We start from the raw sequence: 14,143 nt of genomic DNA on the forward strand, positions 1-14,143 counted from the left end.
GTGTGGGCAGCAGGAAATGGGGGGTTCTGCCCCTGTGCCCAGGTGAGAGCCCACCTGCCCTGGGCATTCCAACAGCACAAGGACCTGGGGCTGCTGGACAGAGCCCAGAGGAGCCACCAAAGCTGCTCCAGGGCTAAAACCAGGCTGGGAGAGCTGGGGGTGCTCACCTGGAGAGGAGAAGGAGCCAGGGAGAGCTCAGAGCCCCTGGCAGGGCCTGAAGGGGCTCCAGGAGAGCTGCAGAGGGACTGGGGACAAGGCATGGAGGGACAGGAGCCAGGGAATGGCTCCCAGTGCCACAGGGCAGGGCTGGATGGGAAATTGGGAAGGAATATTCCCTGTGAGGGTGGGCAGGTCCTAGCACAGGATGCCCAGAGAAGCTGGGGCTGTTCCATCCCTGGAAGTGTCCAGGGGAGCTGTGGCAGCCAACACAACCACAAGCTGCCTGTGCCTGGGCAAGTCATCGTCTCATACAAAAACCCACCCAGGCTTGAAGTTCCTCCTAGAAACCCTGCAGGACCCACTGGGGACTGAAGATGCAGTAGGTCCTGACCACAAAGAGCTTCATCACCACCACTGTGTGGCTAAAACAGGCGAGTTTGGGAATCCCTCACCACACATGGTCGGTACCTTTGACACCCTGTAGAGCAAAGGCCACTGCTCAGAAACCAGCAGCACCTCAGCTGCAATTTCAGGGCTGCTGTGGGTGAAGAGATGCAAACACAGCCAGAGCAAGTGCCAGGAGTGGCACCCAGCTCATCACTCATCAAAACCCTCCAGCACGTCAGAAGTGTCCCTAGAAAGCAGCACAAATCCCCTCCCCTCATCTCATTGCTTAGCACGGGGGAGAAGCTCAGCCAAGGCTCGTGAGCTGAGTCGCTCCCAGTTAATCCATGAGCGATGCTGCTGTCTCCTCCAACCACGGGCACTTTTCACACCACCAGAGCTGCAAGGGACATGCTAAGCTGGGCAGTGGCTCAAAGCCCTGAATTAAATCACAGAAAAGGAGAAGAAAGAACAAAACCGCCTCTAACTTGGAAATTCCAGAGCCTAGGAGGTGCTCAGCAGGTGCCAGGCAGCACCTTGGGAAGCTGCATGTGTCTAATGGCAGGCACACACCCAGCTGTCTCAGAGCAATTAAGAGAGCCCTTGGGGAAGGAGTTAAGTGATTCCAGAGCTGGGCTCAAAGGCTTCCCCTCCTTCTCACCCTTCCTGCTAAGGAGAAGCCCAGCTGGCAGGCTGGGGGGTGGCCTTTAATCACCGTGCCCTTGAGCCTCAGGGCCACGGCCCAGCAGCAAAACGCTTCCCTTCCTGCTTCCCTGGCTGCCAGCGGCGCTGTTCCATCGGTCTGAGCTGCCACCGGTGTTTCTGAACACCCTGCAGAGAGAGATCTCTTCAGGGCTCCCGTTTGCAGAGCAGCCTAGAGAATCCTGCCAAGAACAGCTCCCAGCCATCTGCTTCCCAGAGCCCAGCAGCATCTGCACAGCCCGGCTCCCTGGGGCACCCCAAGTCTGGAGGAATGGGATTTCTGGTTGAGGGGCAGAGCAACCTCTTCTTCAGGGCACAGATGGGACCAGCAGCTGGGTTCCCACCTGGAAGAAGGGTGCAAGGAAGGGAAGAGAGCATCCAGAAGGAAAATGCTTTCCACAATAAATTGCAATCCCTGAAGCCTGACCCTTGGGTGCATTCAGTGCCCCAGGTCTCCAAGCTCCCCTCTGAACATCCTTTCCATCTAACACTGGGAATGAGGAATAGAGTTGTTTCCCTGTAAAAAACCCTTTAAGAACTTGAATAATCAAATGTGGGAAGGATTTTCTACAGATGGGGCCTGCCAATCACATGGAGAAGAGGCCCATTTGCTGCTCCCCCACCCAGGATTCCCACCACCCAAATGGATGTAGTATCCATACTTTTGCCTCCTTAGAGTGTCAGCTCTAATAAACAGCATTTCAAAGGACATCTTTAGGTCCCTTAAGGCCACCACCAGCTCCTGCTCAGACACACAGAATGGAAGGGTTTGAGGGTTTTTGGAGCAGCAGCTTTGCTATAAAAGGTCCTTCCCAAGCTTCATTTGAGTTTGCTCTTGCTGAAGTCATGCTGGTTCCAGAAGCTTCTGGAGTGAGCCACCAGCATGGTTCACCTTTGGACTCAAACATGACACATGTCATCACCTTTCCTCTCCATTCCTCCTGTGCCTCAGGTAAGGAGTGGCATTCCCACCTCCTCCTTCACCGGCATTTGCTCCAGACCAAGATCCCTGAGGATAAGATCCCAGGAATGCCTGAGGCCCACGTGGCATCCTGTCAAAGCCTTGTACTTGTGCTTCCACCCAGCTCACACTGCAAGGAAACCAGGGCAGCAGACACCCATGTGCAGCCAGAGCCTCCTGCACAACACCTGTAACCCCAACACCTTCCCTGCTCCTACAGGACCTGCATCAAAGAGCCACACAGGGATCAGGGCCCCTGGAATTGTCACCTGTGGCTCCATCATCACACCAGGGACACCAGCAGAGGACAGGATCCCTCAGGGTAGAGCTGGACAACGTGGAATCACAAGCAGCTCAGACAAGGCTGGGAGAGAAAAGGCTACAGAGAAAGCAGGGCACGTGACTGGCATAGGGAAAGACAGGGACAGACCATCAGAGCTGGCTGCAAGTGCCAAGGACACGGGAAGCTGCAGAGCTGTGTCCTCACTTAGAATCACCAAATCCCAGACTGGCTTGGATGGGAAGGGACCTTAAAGCCCATCCAGTGCCACCCCTGCCATGGCAGGGACACCTGCCACTGCCCCAGGCTGCTCCAAGCCCAGTGTCCAGCCTGGCCTTGGGCACTGCTGGGGATCCAGGGGATGCCCTCACTGGAAACAGCTGCTGTGGCTGTGGCAGAGGAGCTGTGGGACATGGCTGGAGCTGTGGGACATGGCAGGAGCTGTGGGACATGGCTGGAGCTGTGGGACATGGCAGGAGCTGTGGGACATGGCAGGAGCTGTGGGACACGGCTGGAGCTGTGGGACACGGCTGGAGCTGTGGGACATGGCTGGAGCTGTGGGACATGGCAGGAGCTGTGGGACATGGCAGGAGCTGTGGGACATGGCAGGAGCTGTGGGACATGGCAGGAGCTGTGGGACACGGCTGGAGCTGTGACAGCCTCCCCTGGCACAGGGGACACTCCTGCAGGGGCACAGTCTGTATGAGCCTGAGCTGCCCTTGCAGCCCATAGAAACAGCGATCCATGGAATGGGCTGGGTGGGAAGGGAGCTCAGAGCCCCCCCAGTGCCACCCCTGCCATGGCAGGGACACCTCCCACTGTCCCAGCCCCAGTGTCCAGCCTGGCCTTGGGCACTGCTAGGGATCCAGGCTGGGCACCCTGTGCCAGGGCCTGCCCACCCTGCCAGGGCACAATTCCTCATTCCCAAGATCCCATCCAGCCCTGCCCTCTGGCACTGGGAGCCATTCCCTGGCTCCTGTCCCTCCAGACCCATGTCCAAAGTCCCTGTGGAGCAGAGGAAGCAAAGCAGAACAGACCCCTCTGTGAACACTCCCAAGGGCCCAATTTCACACTGTCCCATACATTTACAGAAGGAGGTTGCCCAGAAGCTGGCCACAAGGCAATCTGCAGACAGCTGTTAAGAACCTGACCTCTGGCATCCAACTGCAAGTTTCCACTCAGAAATAGCAGTGCCTGGCTGCAGCTGTCTTGGCAGGGGACACCCCACACCTGACAGTAACAGAGGGTTGGGGTTTGGCAGAGGGCATTCAACACCCAACCAGAGCAGAGTGCCTGGATTGCTTCTCCCTTGGCATGTGGACACACAAATCCAGCTCCATGGCCTCAAAACAAGCACTGGAGATTGGATATTGAGACCTCCAGCCTGCCAGGACCAGCCATCACCTGGGCCAGGCTGACAAGCCCCAAGAGCTGGAGCAGACACAGCTGGCATCTGTGCGGCCTCAGGGGAAGCCTCAGCAGCTGCCAGGCAGGGCTGGGACACATCACCCACAGAGCAGGATTTGGTCCCTCTGTTCCCAGTTTAGGGATATTTCCTCCAGCCAAAGAATTCCCTGCTGCAGGAGTGTTACAGGCACAGAATCCCAGGATCACTGAGGCTGGAAAAGACCTCCCAGACCCTCGAGTGCAGCCTGTGCCTGATCCCCACCTTGTCCCCAGCCCAGAGCACTCAGTGCCACATCCAGGCCTTCCTTAGACACCTGCAGGGATGGGCACCCCAAACCTCCCTGGGCAGCCCCTGCCAAGGCCTGAGCCCCCTTTCCATGCAGAAATTCCTCCTGGTGTCCACCCTGAGCCTGCCCTGGCCCAGCCTGAGGCCATTTCCCCTTGTCCTGTCCCTGTTCCCTGGGAGCAGAGCCCGACCCCCCCTGGCTGTGCCCTCCTGGCAGGGACTTGTGCAGAGCAACAAGGGCCCCTGAGCCTCCTTTGCTCCAGGCTGAGCCCCTGCCCAGCTCCCTCAGCCCCTCCGGGGCTCCATTCCCTGCCCAGCTCCCTCAGCCCCTGCTGGGGCTCCATTCCCTGCCCAGCTCCCTCAGCCCCTGCTGGGGCTCCATTCCCTGCCCAGCTCCCTCAGCCCCTCCTGGGGCTCCATTCCCTGCCCAGCTCCCTCAGCCCCTGCTGGGGCTCCATTCCCTGCCCAGCTCCTCAGCCCCTCCTGGGGCTCCATTCCCTGCCCAGCTCCCTCAGCCCCTCCTGGGGCTCCATTCCCTGCCCAGCTCCAGCCCCTGCAGGTCTCTCGTGTCAGGAGGGGCCCAGAGCTGCCCCAGCCCTGGAGGTGCCCCAGCAGTGCCAGCACAGGGGACAGGCACTGCCCTGGCCCTGCTGCCACCCCAGAGCTGGCACAGCCCAGGGGCCATTGGCCTCTGGCACATCTGGGCACACCTGGGCTCGTGTCCAGCTCCTGGCACCAGCACCCCCAGGAAATCCTCTCTGGCACCATTAAACTGTGACCCCCTCTCTGCCAGCGCTGCACCTTGTGCTGCACGGCTTCCTCGGGCTCAGGAGCTCCTCAGTGTCCCTCCAGCAGCAGCCAGAGAACCCTTCCCTCTCTGCCCCTGCCAGCCTGGCACAGCACCAGCACACTCCTGCCTCGCCCCCAGCCAGCAGGAACGTGCACACTGCAAACTGAACCCATCTGCACTCCTGACTCCACGGCAGGAGAGACCCAGCCAGGGCTGGAGAGGGCTGGGGATCATCCTGCATGAAGCTCCTGTGCTCCTGCTCTGTCAGCTCCAGGGACACCAGCTCCTCTCCAAGGACAGGCTCCTTCCCTGTTGGGGACATGCTGCCCCCTCCACATTCCCTCAAATCCACTGGCTCTTCTCCAAACCGATGGTGTGTGGCCAGAGAGCTTCTGCCAGGCACAGCTCAGAGGCTGAGGCACAGCCAGGCCCTGGCACAGGGTGCCCAGAGGTGCTGGGGCTGCCCCTGGATCCCTGGAAGTGTTCCAGACCAGGCTGGACCGGGCTTGGAGCAGCCTGGGACAGTGGAAGGTGTCCCTGCTTTAAGGGAGGGAGCTTTAAGGTCCCTTCCAGCCCCATTTGTGAGCCTGACAAGGTAACCCAGCTTTGGAAGCTGCAAAGGGCACAGAGCATGCCAAGCCTCAATGCCTAAGTCAAAGCTGGAATAGGTGACCCAGTACTGAGATTTCTGCTGGATCAGCCACTTTCCCAAGGCTAAAATAGCCAGGAACAAAGCTCCCCAAGGAAACAAGACACGGAGCAAGCAAGGAAGGCAGCAGGGCAGAGACACGAGTGGGGCATAGATGCTGCCCTTGGAGCACTAAGTGAACCCACCCACCTCTGCCCAAGTCTCTGCTGACTCAGTAAAGCCACAGGCTGTGGGGCCAAGCTCCTCCTGTCCTTGGGACACAGCTCCCTCAGAGCCCTGTGCTCCAAAGCAAGGCCAGGGAGCACCCCAGCAGTGCCTAACTGGGGACAGGAGTGGCTGATGCTTTTGTGCTGTGTGGGACCTTCCTCCTCTTCTGCTCCCAGATTCAAGTGTAGCAGCATTTCTGTCTGAGGTGCCCTCAGGAAATAACCTGGCAGCAGTTGTGGTCCCTGCCACACGATCCAGAAGGGTGTTGAAGTTGGAGACCCCCTTGTCCCTGCACAGGTGCTGAGAGGGACAGCAGCAAGCCCACCAATCCCTCCAGCAGGACTGGAAACAGGCTGAACATCCAACAGTCTCCCTCTTGGAGCAGAAGAACTGTCTTTGCAGGAGCCAAACCAGTCCCTTTGGGAGGCCTGGCTCACAGCTGAGTGTTTTGATTACCTTTCTCCAGCACCCACACAAACCCACAGTCATTCCCTGCCTTTCTACACACGCAGACATTTTCCTGATGAACCCCCACACAGCCAGCCTTCCACAGGGGAATCTCGTGCCCCTGACACATCATCCCAAGTCCCTCTCCCAAATCCATTCCTCTCCACCTCACCAGGGTGCAAGAGGAGTGTGAGCAAGCCCTGGCCACCCCAGCCCCCATGGATGGCTCCAGGAGGAGCTGTGCTCCCTGAAGGCCTCAGACTTGTCCTGATTGTCCCCACTCTTAAGTGACACTCCATGAGCCACCCTGGAAGGATGACTGCAACATGACGGGTTCCACAACAAGAGCAAAACAAAGAAGGTGAGGTGAAGCCTTCCTGCTTCATGGCTGGCATCAGAGAAGAAACAAATACGGAAAACACCCTCCTCTCCACATAAACACTGGATGCAGCATTCCCCCCTGTTAAGGATGTCGCCTACTTTGGCCCAGAATCAGGCCCCAGGGATTTAAATGCCACAGCAGAGCCTGCTGGCACTTCCAGCAATTCCTTCCAAGGTTCCCAGCACATTGAACAAGACACAGCTTGGCACAAGGAGATGGGAATGATGTGGGTTCCATGGGTGTGACTGCAGGGAGCACCCACGGGGCAGGAGCTCCATGGGGGCAGTTCCTGGGCTGGCCCTGCTCCAGGGAAACCCACAGCCCCCTCTGCAGTCCCTTCACTGGGGGGCACAGCCCCAGAGCTCGCTGTGTGCAGGGACAGGTCACCACTGCCTCCCTGGACCCCAGCCCAGGAGGAGGAGAAGCTCCCAGTCACAGCCTGATCATTCCAGCAAAGAGGGGGTCCCATGTCACACACGGTCCCACCTTTACCACACTGGTCCTCGCTGCACCCACAGCCCCCCCAAATCCCGGCTCTCACTCACTGCAATTCCTCTGCCACACAGCCCCGGGTCTCTCTGCAGCCTCCCAGCCCACAAATCTCAGGTTTCACTGCAGCCATCCCCCCAAACCCTGTGTTTCTCTGCAGCCACCCCCAAACTGGGGTTCCACTGCAGAGCTCTCCAAACCCTGAAACATCTCACTGAAGCCTCACCCCAAAACCCAGGTTTCCCTGCAACGCCCCGTCCCCAAACTCCAGGTTCCCCTGCAGCCCCCTGCCACCACCCCAGGTCTCACTGCAGCACAAACTCTCTGTCCCCAAGCCCCTGGGTGTCACTGCAAAGCCACCAAACCCTGGGGCTCACTGCACCTCCCATCCCTTCCACACCCGCGTTTCAGGTCTCACTGCAGCCCCCCAAAACCCCGCACACCTCTGCAAACCCCCCCACCCCAAAACCCCACATCTCACTGCAGACCCTCCCAACACTCGGACCGCCCTACACTTCCCCTTCGCTCCCTTTAAATCTCCGGTTTCAGTGCAGCCCCTCCCTCCGCCCCAAACCCCCGGACTCCCTCCACACCCCCTCCCCACAGCCCGGCTCTCCCTGCAGCCCCTCCGGAGATCCCACCGCGGCTCCAGGCCCCGCTGGAGCCTCCCCTCCTCCGTGCACCCCAGCCTCCCCTCCCAGCCCCGGCCGCCCCTCAGCGCCCCCCTCACGGCGCCAGGCCCCGAGCCCGGCCCCCACCAGCGCCGCTACCTTGTACTTGCTGAAGCCGGCCAGCTGCTCGGGGCTCACGTACTCCATGCTGGCGCTCCCGCTGTTGCCGCTGCCGCCGTTCGCAGTGCTACCGGCGCTGCCGCTGTTCCCGCCGCTCCCGGGGCCGTTCCCGCTGCTCCCGGAGCCGCCGCCGCCGCATCGGCCCACCCGGCGTGGCAGTGACGTCACCGCGCCCCGCCCCGCCGCGATGGCGCCGCCTGGCGGCCGGGAGGGCCCCACGCGTGAGGGGAGCCAGAAAAGCGGGGGAAAAAAAAAAATCCCAAAAAAACCCATCCAGGCCTGGCCTGGGTCAGCGTGGAGCGATTCTCCGTGTCCTGGCACTCCAGCCCTGCTAAGAAGTCTCTCCTGGATCTCCTTTAGGTACCAGAAAGGGCCCAAGGGTATCCCTGTACCATTCGCATCTCTCTAAGTCCTCATGGATTCCGTGTGGGAAGAGACCTTAAAGCCCATCCAGTGCCACCCCCTGCCATGGACAGGGACAATTCCACTGTCCCCAGGTGCTCCAAGTCCTGTCCAACCTGGCCTTGGACACTGCCAGGGATGGGGCAGCCACAGCTTCTCTGGGGAGGGAGGGAGAACAAGGGGAGGAAGGGAAACTAAGAGCAAAATTGGTCTTCTCAGGCCTCCCCACCTGCCCTTCCATCTCCGTGTTGATATAAATCAAGTCCCATATGTCTCATTTAATAAACCACAAACTTAAAAATTAGCAGCAGTTTTAATGAGACAGAAAATTCAGCAGCAGTTTTAATTGGGTAGAATAACGCAATCAAATATAATTCAGTTGTTACAAAAAGAAATTTGGCAGTGGTTCGGGTAACGCATAAGCAAAAACCAATCGGTCAGGGTACGGGGAGGGCTTCCCACCCTGCCTCACCTACAAAGGCAAAAGGATCCAAACACAACTTATATACTGCATGCTAATTCGTATTCATTGTGAAAAACGCCAATCACTTGGTTTTTTTAGAATTTTAAAAGTTTAATAAATAGCAATATAATTAGAGTAATAATAATTTGGACAATTTGGATTAGGACAATAGGAGACAATAAAAACAAAGAGTTACGGACGGTCCAGGTACCTTTTCTGGGCAAAATAAGCCTGAAAAAGGACACCCATTAACAGAGGATTAACCCTTAAAAACAACAGCCTGTTGCATATTCATACAGCTCATCCATGATGCATAAATTCCATTCAAACACAGGATTCTGGCTGGGCAGTGTCAGCTTCTTCCTCTGAATCCTGACTGCATCTCCAGGGCTGAGCAAGGCAGGAAGAAGTTCATTTCTTCTGATAAGGGAGCAATAAATTATTTTTCTCTGAAAGATTTAGGTGTCCTGTGGCTGCTATCTCAGTAAGAGTACCTCATTCCTCTCTTTAAAAAAAGTATCTTATATAGCATAGTTTCTATTTTAACATTCTGTTTTGACCTAAAACTATATTTAACACACTGCTTAAGAAAATTAATACAATATAACTTTTAAACGAAACACATATAATATTCATTTTAATATTTGTGAAAAGCCAATCATAAAAGATGCATTTTTCCCAGTATGCTGTGGAAATAGTAATAAAAGTTAGGACAATAAGAGACAATAAAAAGCAAAGAATTACAGATGTCTGGGTGCCTGCCACTCTGCCAAAAAGCACACCTTGCTAGAAAAGGATTACCCTTTAAAAGCAATAATTTATTGTATATTTATATATTTCATATATGATTTAAATATTTTTTTAAACTAAGGGTGTTTCTACTTAATTTCAGCTTCGCCCCCCATCTTGTGAATCAATTTTCTTGGTTCCTCGGAATCTGAGCTTTCCCAATAAGGAGGCAATAATTCTTCTCTTGGGATCTTAGTGTCTCTTGCTGTTATCTCTAACCAGAGAGGATCATGAGAAGAATTTCTTGATCATCTTTTCCATTCCTTGAGCTAGTTACAAAAAGTATCTTATATCACATGGTTTCTATTTTAATGTTATGCTATGGACTAAAAACTATATTTACCACACTATTTAATTTAATACAGCACTACTTAAAAGAGATTAATACAGCATAACGTTCCAGCATAACACATGTATTATTCATTTTAATATTTGCCAAGAGCCAATCATATAATATGCATTTTTCATGCCAGTGTCACTGGAAGGCACCGCATCCAAGAATTGCTGAGGTTGGAAAAGACCTTTGATCTGTTTGTGCTCCTCCCCACAGCAGGGCCTGCAAGGAAGGAGGAGCCTGATGATCCAGCTGAGGGTGACTTTGGCCAAGGAGTCCTGGCAGAGACAGGGAAAGGTGCAGAGAACGGTCTGGGGGTACTGGAGAGGGAGCTGGGACAGCTGGCACAGGTGAGGGACCCTGCACCCTCCCGATAGCCCAGGCCTGAGGCCACCCCCTCCTTGCTGCACTGGGTCCTGTCCACTGCACCCAGTTGTGGCACTGGGAACCCCACGGTCACTCCAGCAGATGCACTGGGACATTCCCCACGCAGCCCAGGAGGTGGCACCACGGCCAGGGGCACCTCCACTCCCGCTTTGGATCCCTGGATCCCAAAAGCACACCAGCTAACTGAAAACAATTTTCATATATACTTGCTCATTACATTGGTCAAATGCATATTCATGAGGGTTATACATATTCAAACATTCCTTTGAATTTACATGTTCGACACTTGACCCGTCTTCTTCAAGTATGTGCCACTCTGCAGATGAAATTTATATATTTTATTTCCTCACCAGACCCTCTGTTCCATGGTTTGACAGTTCTTGATAGCCTGGTTCTTTTCAATGTTAACTTATCATACAGATAAGATACTCCACGAGTGCATGAAATCAATATTAGCTATATCACACAAAAATTATCTGAGTTCTTCTCACCACTGTCAGTTAGTTACACAAAAAAAAAAAGCAGTAGTCACTTCTGCAACAGTTAATGTGATAATACACAGCAAATAGTCTCTATTTTAGTATTTTGCAGGAGCCTAAACTATAATACATTTATCACACAAAAATATATAATTTTCACCGAGATTATGGTAAAAAGGCTGACAAATTAGACTACACAAAAAGCAGTTAAAAAGTGATTACAAACTGTACTGTACCAAAATAATTTGGAAAAGCCAATATGATAGTGAAGGGCAATGACTACCTAGTTATTTCTTACAGACCACAGGAGCAACACAGCAAGCCCAGGTGTCCCCTGTTGTGACCGTGGTCACGAGGGTTTTCAGGATGAAGAAGAGACGAGAATGTTGACTCCATGATCAGAAGGCTTCATTTATTATTTTATGATCTATGTTACATTAGGACTATACTAAAAAGCAATAGAAAGGAAAAGGTTTCTTCAGAAGCTAGCTAAGCTAAGAATAGACAAGAATGAATAACAAAGATCTGTGTCTCAGACAGAGAGCAAGAGCCAGCTCTGCCATGAGTGGTCAGGAAATCCAAACATCCACAGGAGACCAATCACGGGTTTACCTGTTGCATTCCACAGCAGCAGATAACCATTGTTTCCTTTTGGTTGCTGAAACTGCAGCTTCTCAAAAGGAAAAACCCTAAGAAAGGATTTTTCATGAAAGATGTCTGTGACACCCTGTCCCTGGCACTCAGCCCTTGCAGCATCACTCGTCTCTTGCACCAGCTCTGGCTCCTGTCACTGGCTCTGGGTCTGCTTGGCCTTGGGCTGGGCTTGGCAGAGTCTGGGCCCGTTCCCCTCCTGTCTTGCAGGTTCCCAGCAGAGCAGCTGCAGAGCAGAGCACCTCGCTGGGATCAGCCTTCTCAGCTCTCTACGTGTGTGACAGGCCAGGCTTGGTGCCCAGCCCTGCCTCCCTTGGCACCTGCCACTGACATTGGTTTCCCTGGATGTTGTGGTTTGGAGCTTCTCCTGCTCTCTCACTGTCCCTGCAGGCAGTGAAGCTGCTCCTGGGGCAGAGACCCTGAATGGAGCAGAGCCTCTGCTGCCACACCCCCTCTCCCAGTGCCACCCCCTGTCCCCTGCCTGTCTGCAGCACACGGAGCTGGAGTCACCCCCAGCTGTGGCTCCCCTGAGCATGAAGGAGACACAGAGCAGTCCAAATCAACTCCTTTATTAGCAGAGCATGAAAAACGGCAATGGTGACCGTGTTCACAGGGGTCTCAGGTTGAGGGAAGAGACAAGGACTTGACTCCATGTTTCAGAAGGGTTGATTTGTTATTTTATTATATATATTGCATTAAAACTATACTAAAAGAATAGAAAAAAGGATTTCCTTAGAAGGCTGGCTTAGAATACTAAGAATAGAATAAGGAATGATAGCAAAGGTTTGTGGCTCAGACTCTCCATCTGAGCCAGCTGGACTGTGATTGGCGATTAAGTAGAAACAACCAACATGGGACCAATCACAGATGCACCTTTTACATTCCACAGCAGCAGATAATCAAGGTTTACATTTTGTTCCTGAGGCCTCTCAGCCTCTCAGCAGGAAAAATCCTAAGGAAAGGATTTTTCATAAAAGATGTCTGTGACAGGCAATCACTTGTTTTAAAATTTTAGAAGTTTAATAGTGTCATGGTTTGACACTGGCACAATGCCAGTGCCCCCATGAAGATACCTTCTCCCTGGTAGCTGCTGTGAGATGTGACCAGGAATAAGCAAAGCAGGCTCCTACTTAGGGAAGAAAGAAAACAGAACTTCATTAACTACACTACAACTACATAAAGGAAAAAGGATAAAAAGGAACACACACACAGGGAAAATGAAAACCTTACATTTCCTCCTCCCCCCACCAAATTTCCAACACAATACATTTATTCCCCAAATCACCAACTCTCGGTCCAGCACCACCCTTCAAACAATCAACCCTCAGTTCATCAAGAGGAGAGGAGTCCTTCTTGTGCCACGGGCTTCCCCTGGAAACACAGCTGAAGCCTCGTGTGTTTCCGTGTCACTCGTGGCACTGTCTGGAGTACATCTGCCGTCGTGACCTCTTCCTTTCATGTCCAGTGCTCTCACCACTGAACACAGACCAGAGCTGCTTCTAGGGCTGTCTTTTTAAGGATGCTCTGTCCCGATCCAAAAAAGGCACAGTCTCTCCTTTGGGACACCTGTCCCCACAATCTCTCCTTTGGGACACCTGTCCCCCCCATATTTTTTCACCCCCTGGGGCCGAGGGGCATCAACACTGAACCCTCTTGGTTCTGAGGCCATTGCCTCCCCCTAGAAGCAGTCTCTGTATCACAAGGAACATGGTTCTGTCCATGGCTGTACAAAAAGAGTCCAGCAAAAGCCACTCCATCATCTCTTCCCACTAGGATTCTTCTCTATCCTTCCACTATCTCTCACTCGCCCAGACCTCTCTCACACTTGCACATTTCCTTCCTCATCTTCCACTCTATCTTCTAGGAGAGGTCAATGTTCTGTAAAGTTCTCATTCTCCAAAAAGGGGTTAAAAGCTCCTACAAGCCAGCAGCTGGGCCGGGGCAGAGACCCGAACTCTTTCCTGCTGGAAACCCAAGAGGACCCTCCCAGGGGAGAGCTCTGCTTTTAACCCCGTGTTCTCAGAGGCATGTCCATGTCCTAAATGGCCAGGTTAAAATGCCAATATTAAAGCCTGAATATCCATTGGCCAAAAACACAGCATCCCAAAAAACACATTTCCTGTCAAACCACCACAAATAGTAATAAAATAGATATGAAAATAGTAATAACAAATTAAAGCAATAAGCATTTGGATAATCAGAGTAGGACAATCGAAGACAATAAAAAGCAAAGAGTTACAGATGTCTGGGTACGTTTTCCTCCTTCTGCCAAGCAAAAGCACACCTCAATAACAAAGGATTAATCCTTAAAAGCAATAGCCTATTGCATATTCATATATCTCATACATGATGCAAAAATTATTTTCAAACAAAGGGTCTTTTCTGGTTAATGTCAACTCCCCCCCACATCTTGTAAATCAATTGTCTTGATCCCTCAAAGTCTGGTTCTTCCCGATAAGGGGGCAATAATTCATCTCTTGTGATTTTTGGTGTCTTGTTGCTGTTATCTCTATGGGAAGAATTTCTTGATTCTCTTATCCATTCCTTGAGCTACTTAGAAAAGTATCTTTCATCACATAGTTTCTATTTTATATTGTGCTGTAGCCTAAAATTTATACTTACCACACTACTTCAAAGAGATTAATACAGCATAACTTTCCAACCTAACACATGTAACGTTGATTTTAATATCTGCAAAGAGCCA

At 52.9% G+C, this 14,143-nt stretch overlaps 1 protein-coding gene across 2 annotated transcripts in view; it reads right to left on the reverse strand.

Moving 5' to 3' along the window:
• Nucleotides 1–8,083, reverse strand: part of SELENOI (selenoprotein I) — a 30,997-nt gene extending 22,914 nt beyond the window's left edge. Inside the window, exon 1 of one of the 2 annotated variants that reach the window (XM_036405230.2) lies at nucleotides 7,914–8,083. In XM_036405230.2, the coding sequence (XP_036261123.1) occupies nucleotides 7,914–7,961 (48 nt within the window). In that variant the 5' untranslated portion in view covers nucleotides 7,962–8,083. The remainder of the gene's footprint in view (nucleotides 1–7,913) is intronic. The other variant, XM_036405231.2, reaches the window with a different exon arrangement.
• Between the last annotated feature and the right edge of the window lie 6,060 nt (nucleotides 8,084–14,143).

The sequence above is a fragment of the Molothrus ater genome, chromosome 32 (assembly GCF_012460135.2).
Source record: "Molothrus ater isolate BHLD 08-10-18 breed brown headed cowbird chromosome 32, BPBGC_Mater_1.1, whole genome shotgun sequence".
Classification (NCBI taxonomy): Eukaryota; Metazoa; Chordata; class Aves; order Passeriformes; family Icteridae; genus Molothrus; species Molothrus ater.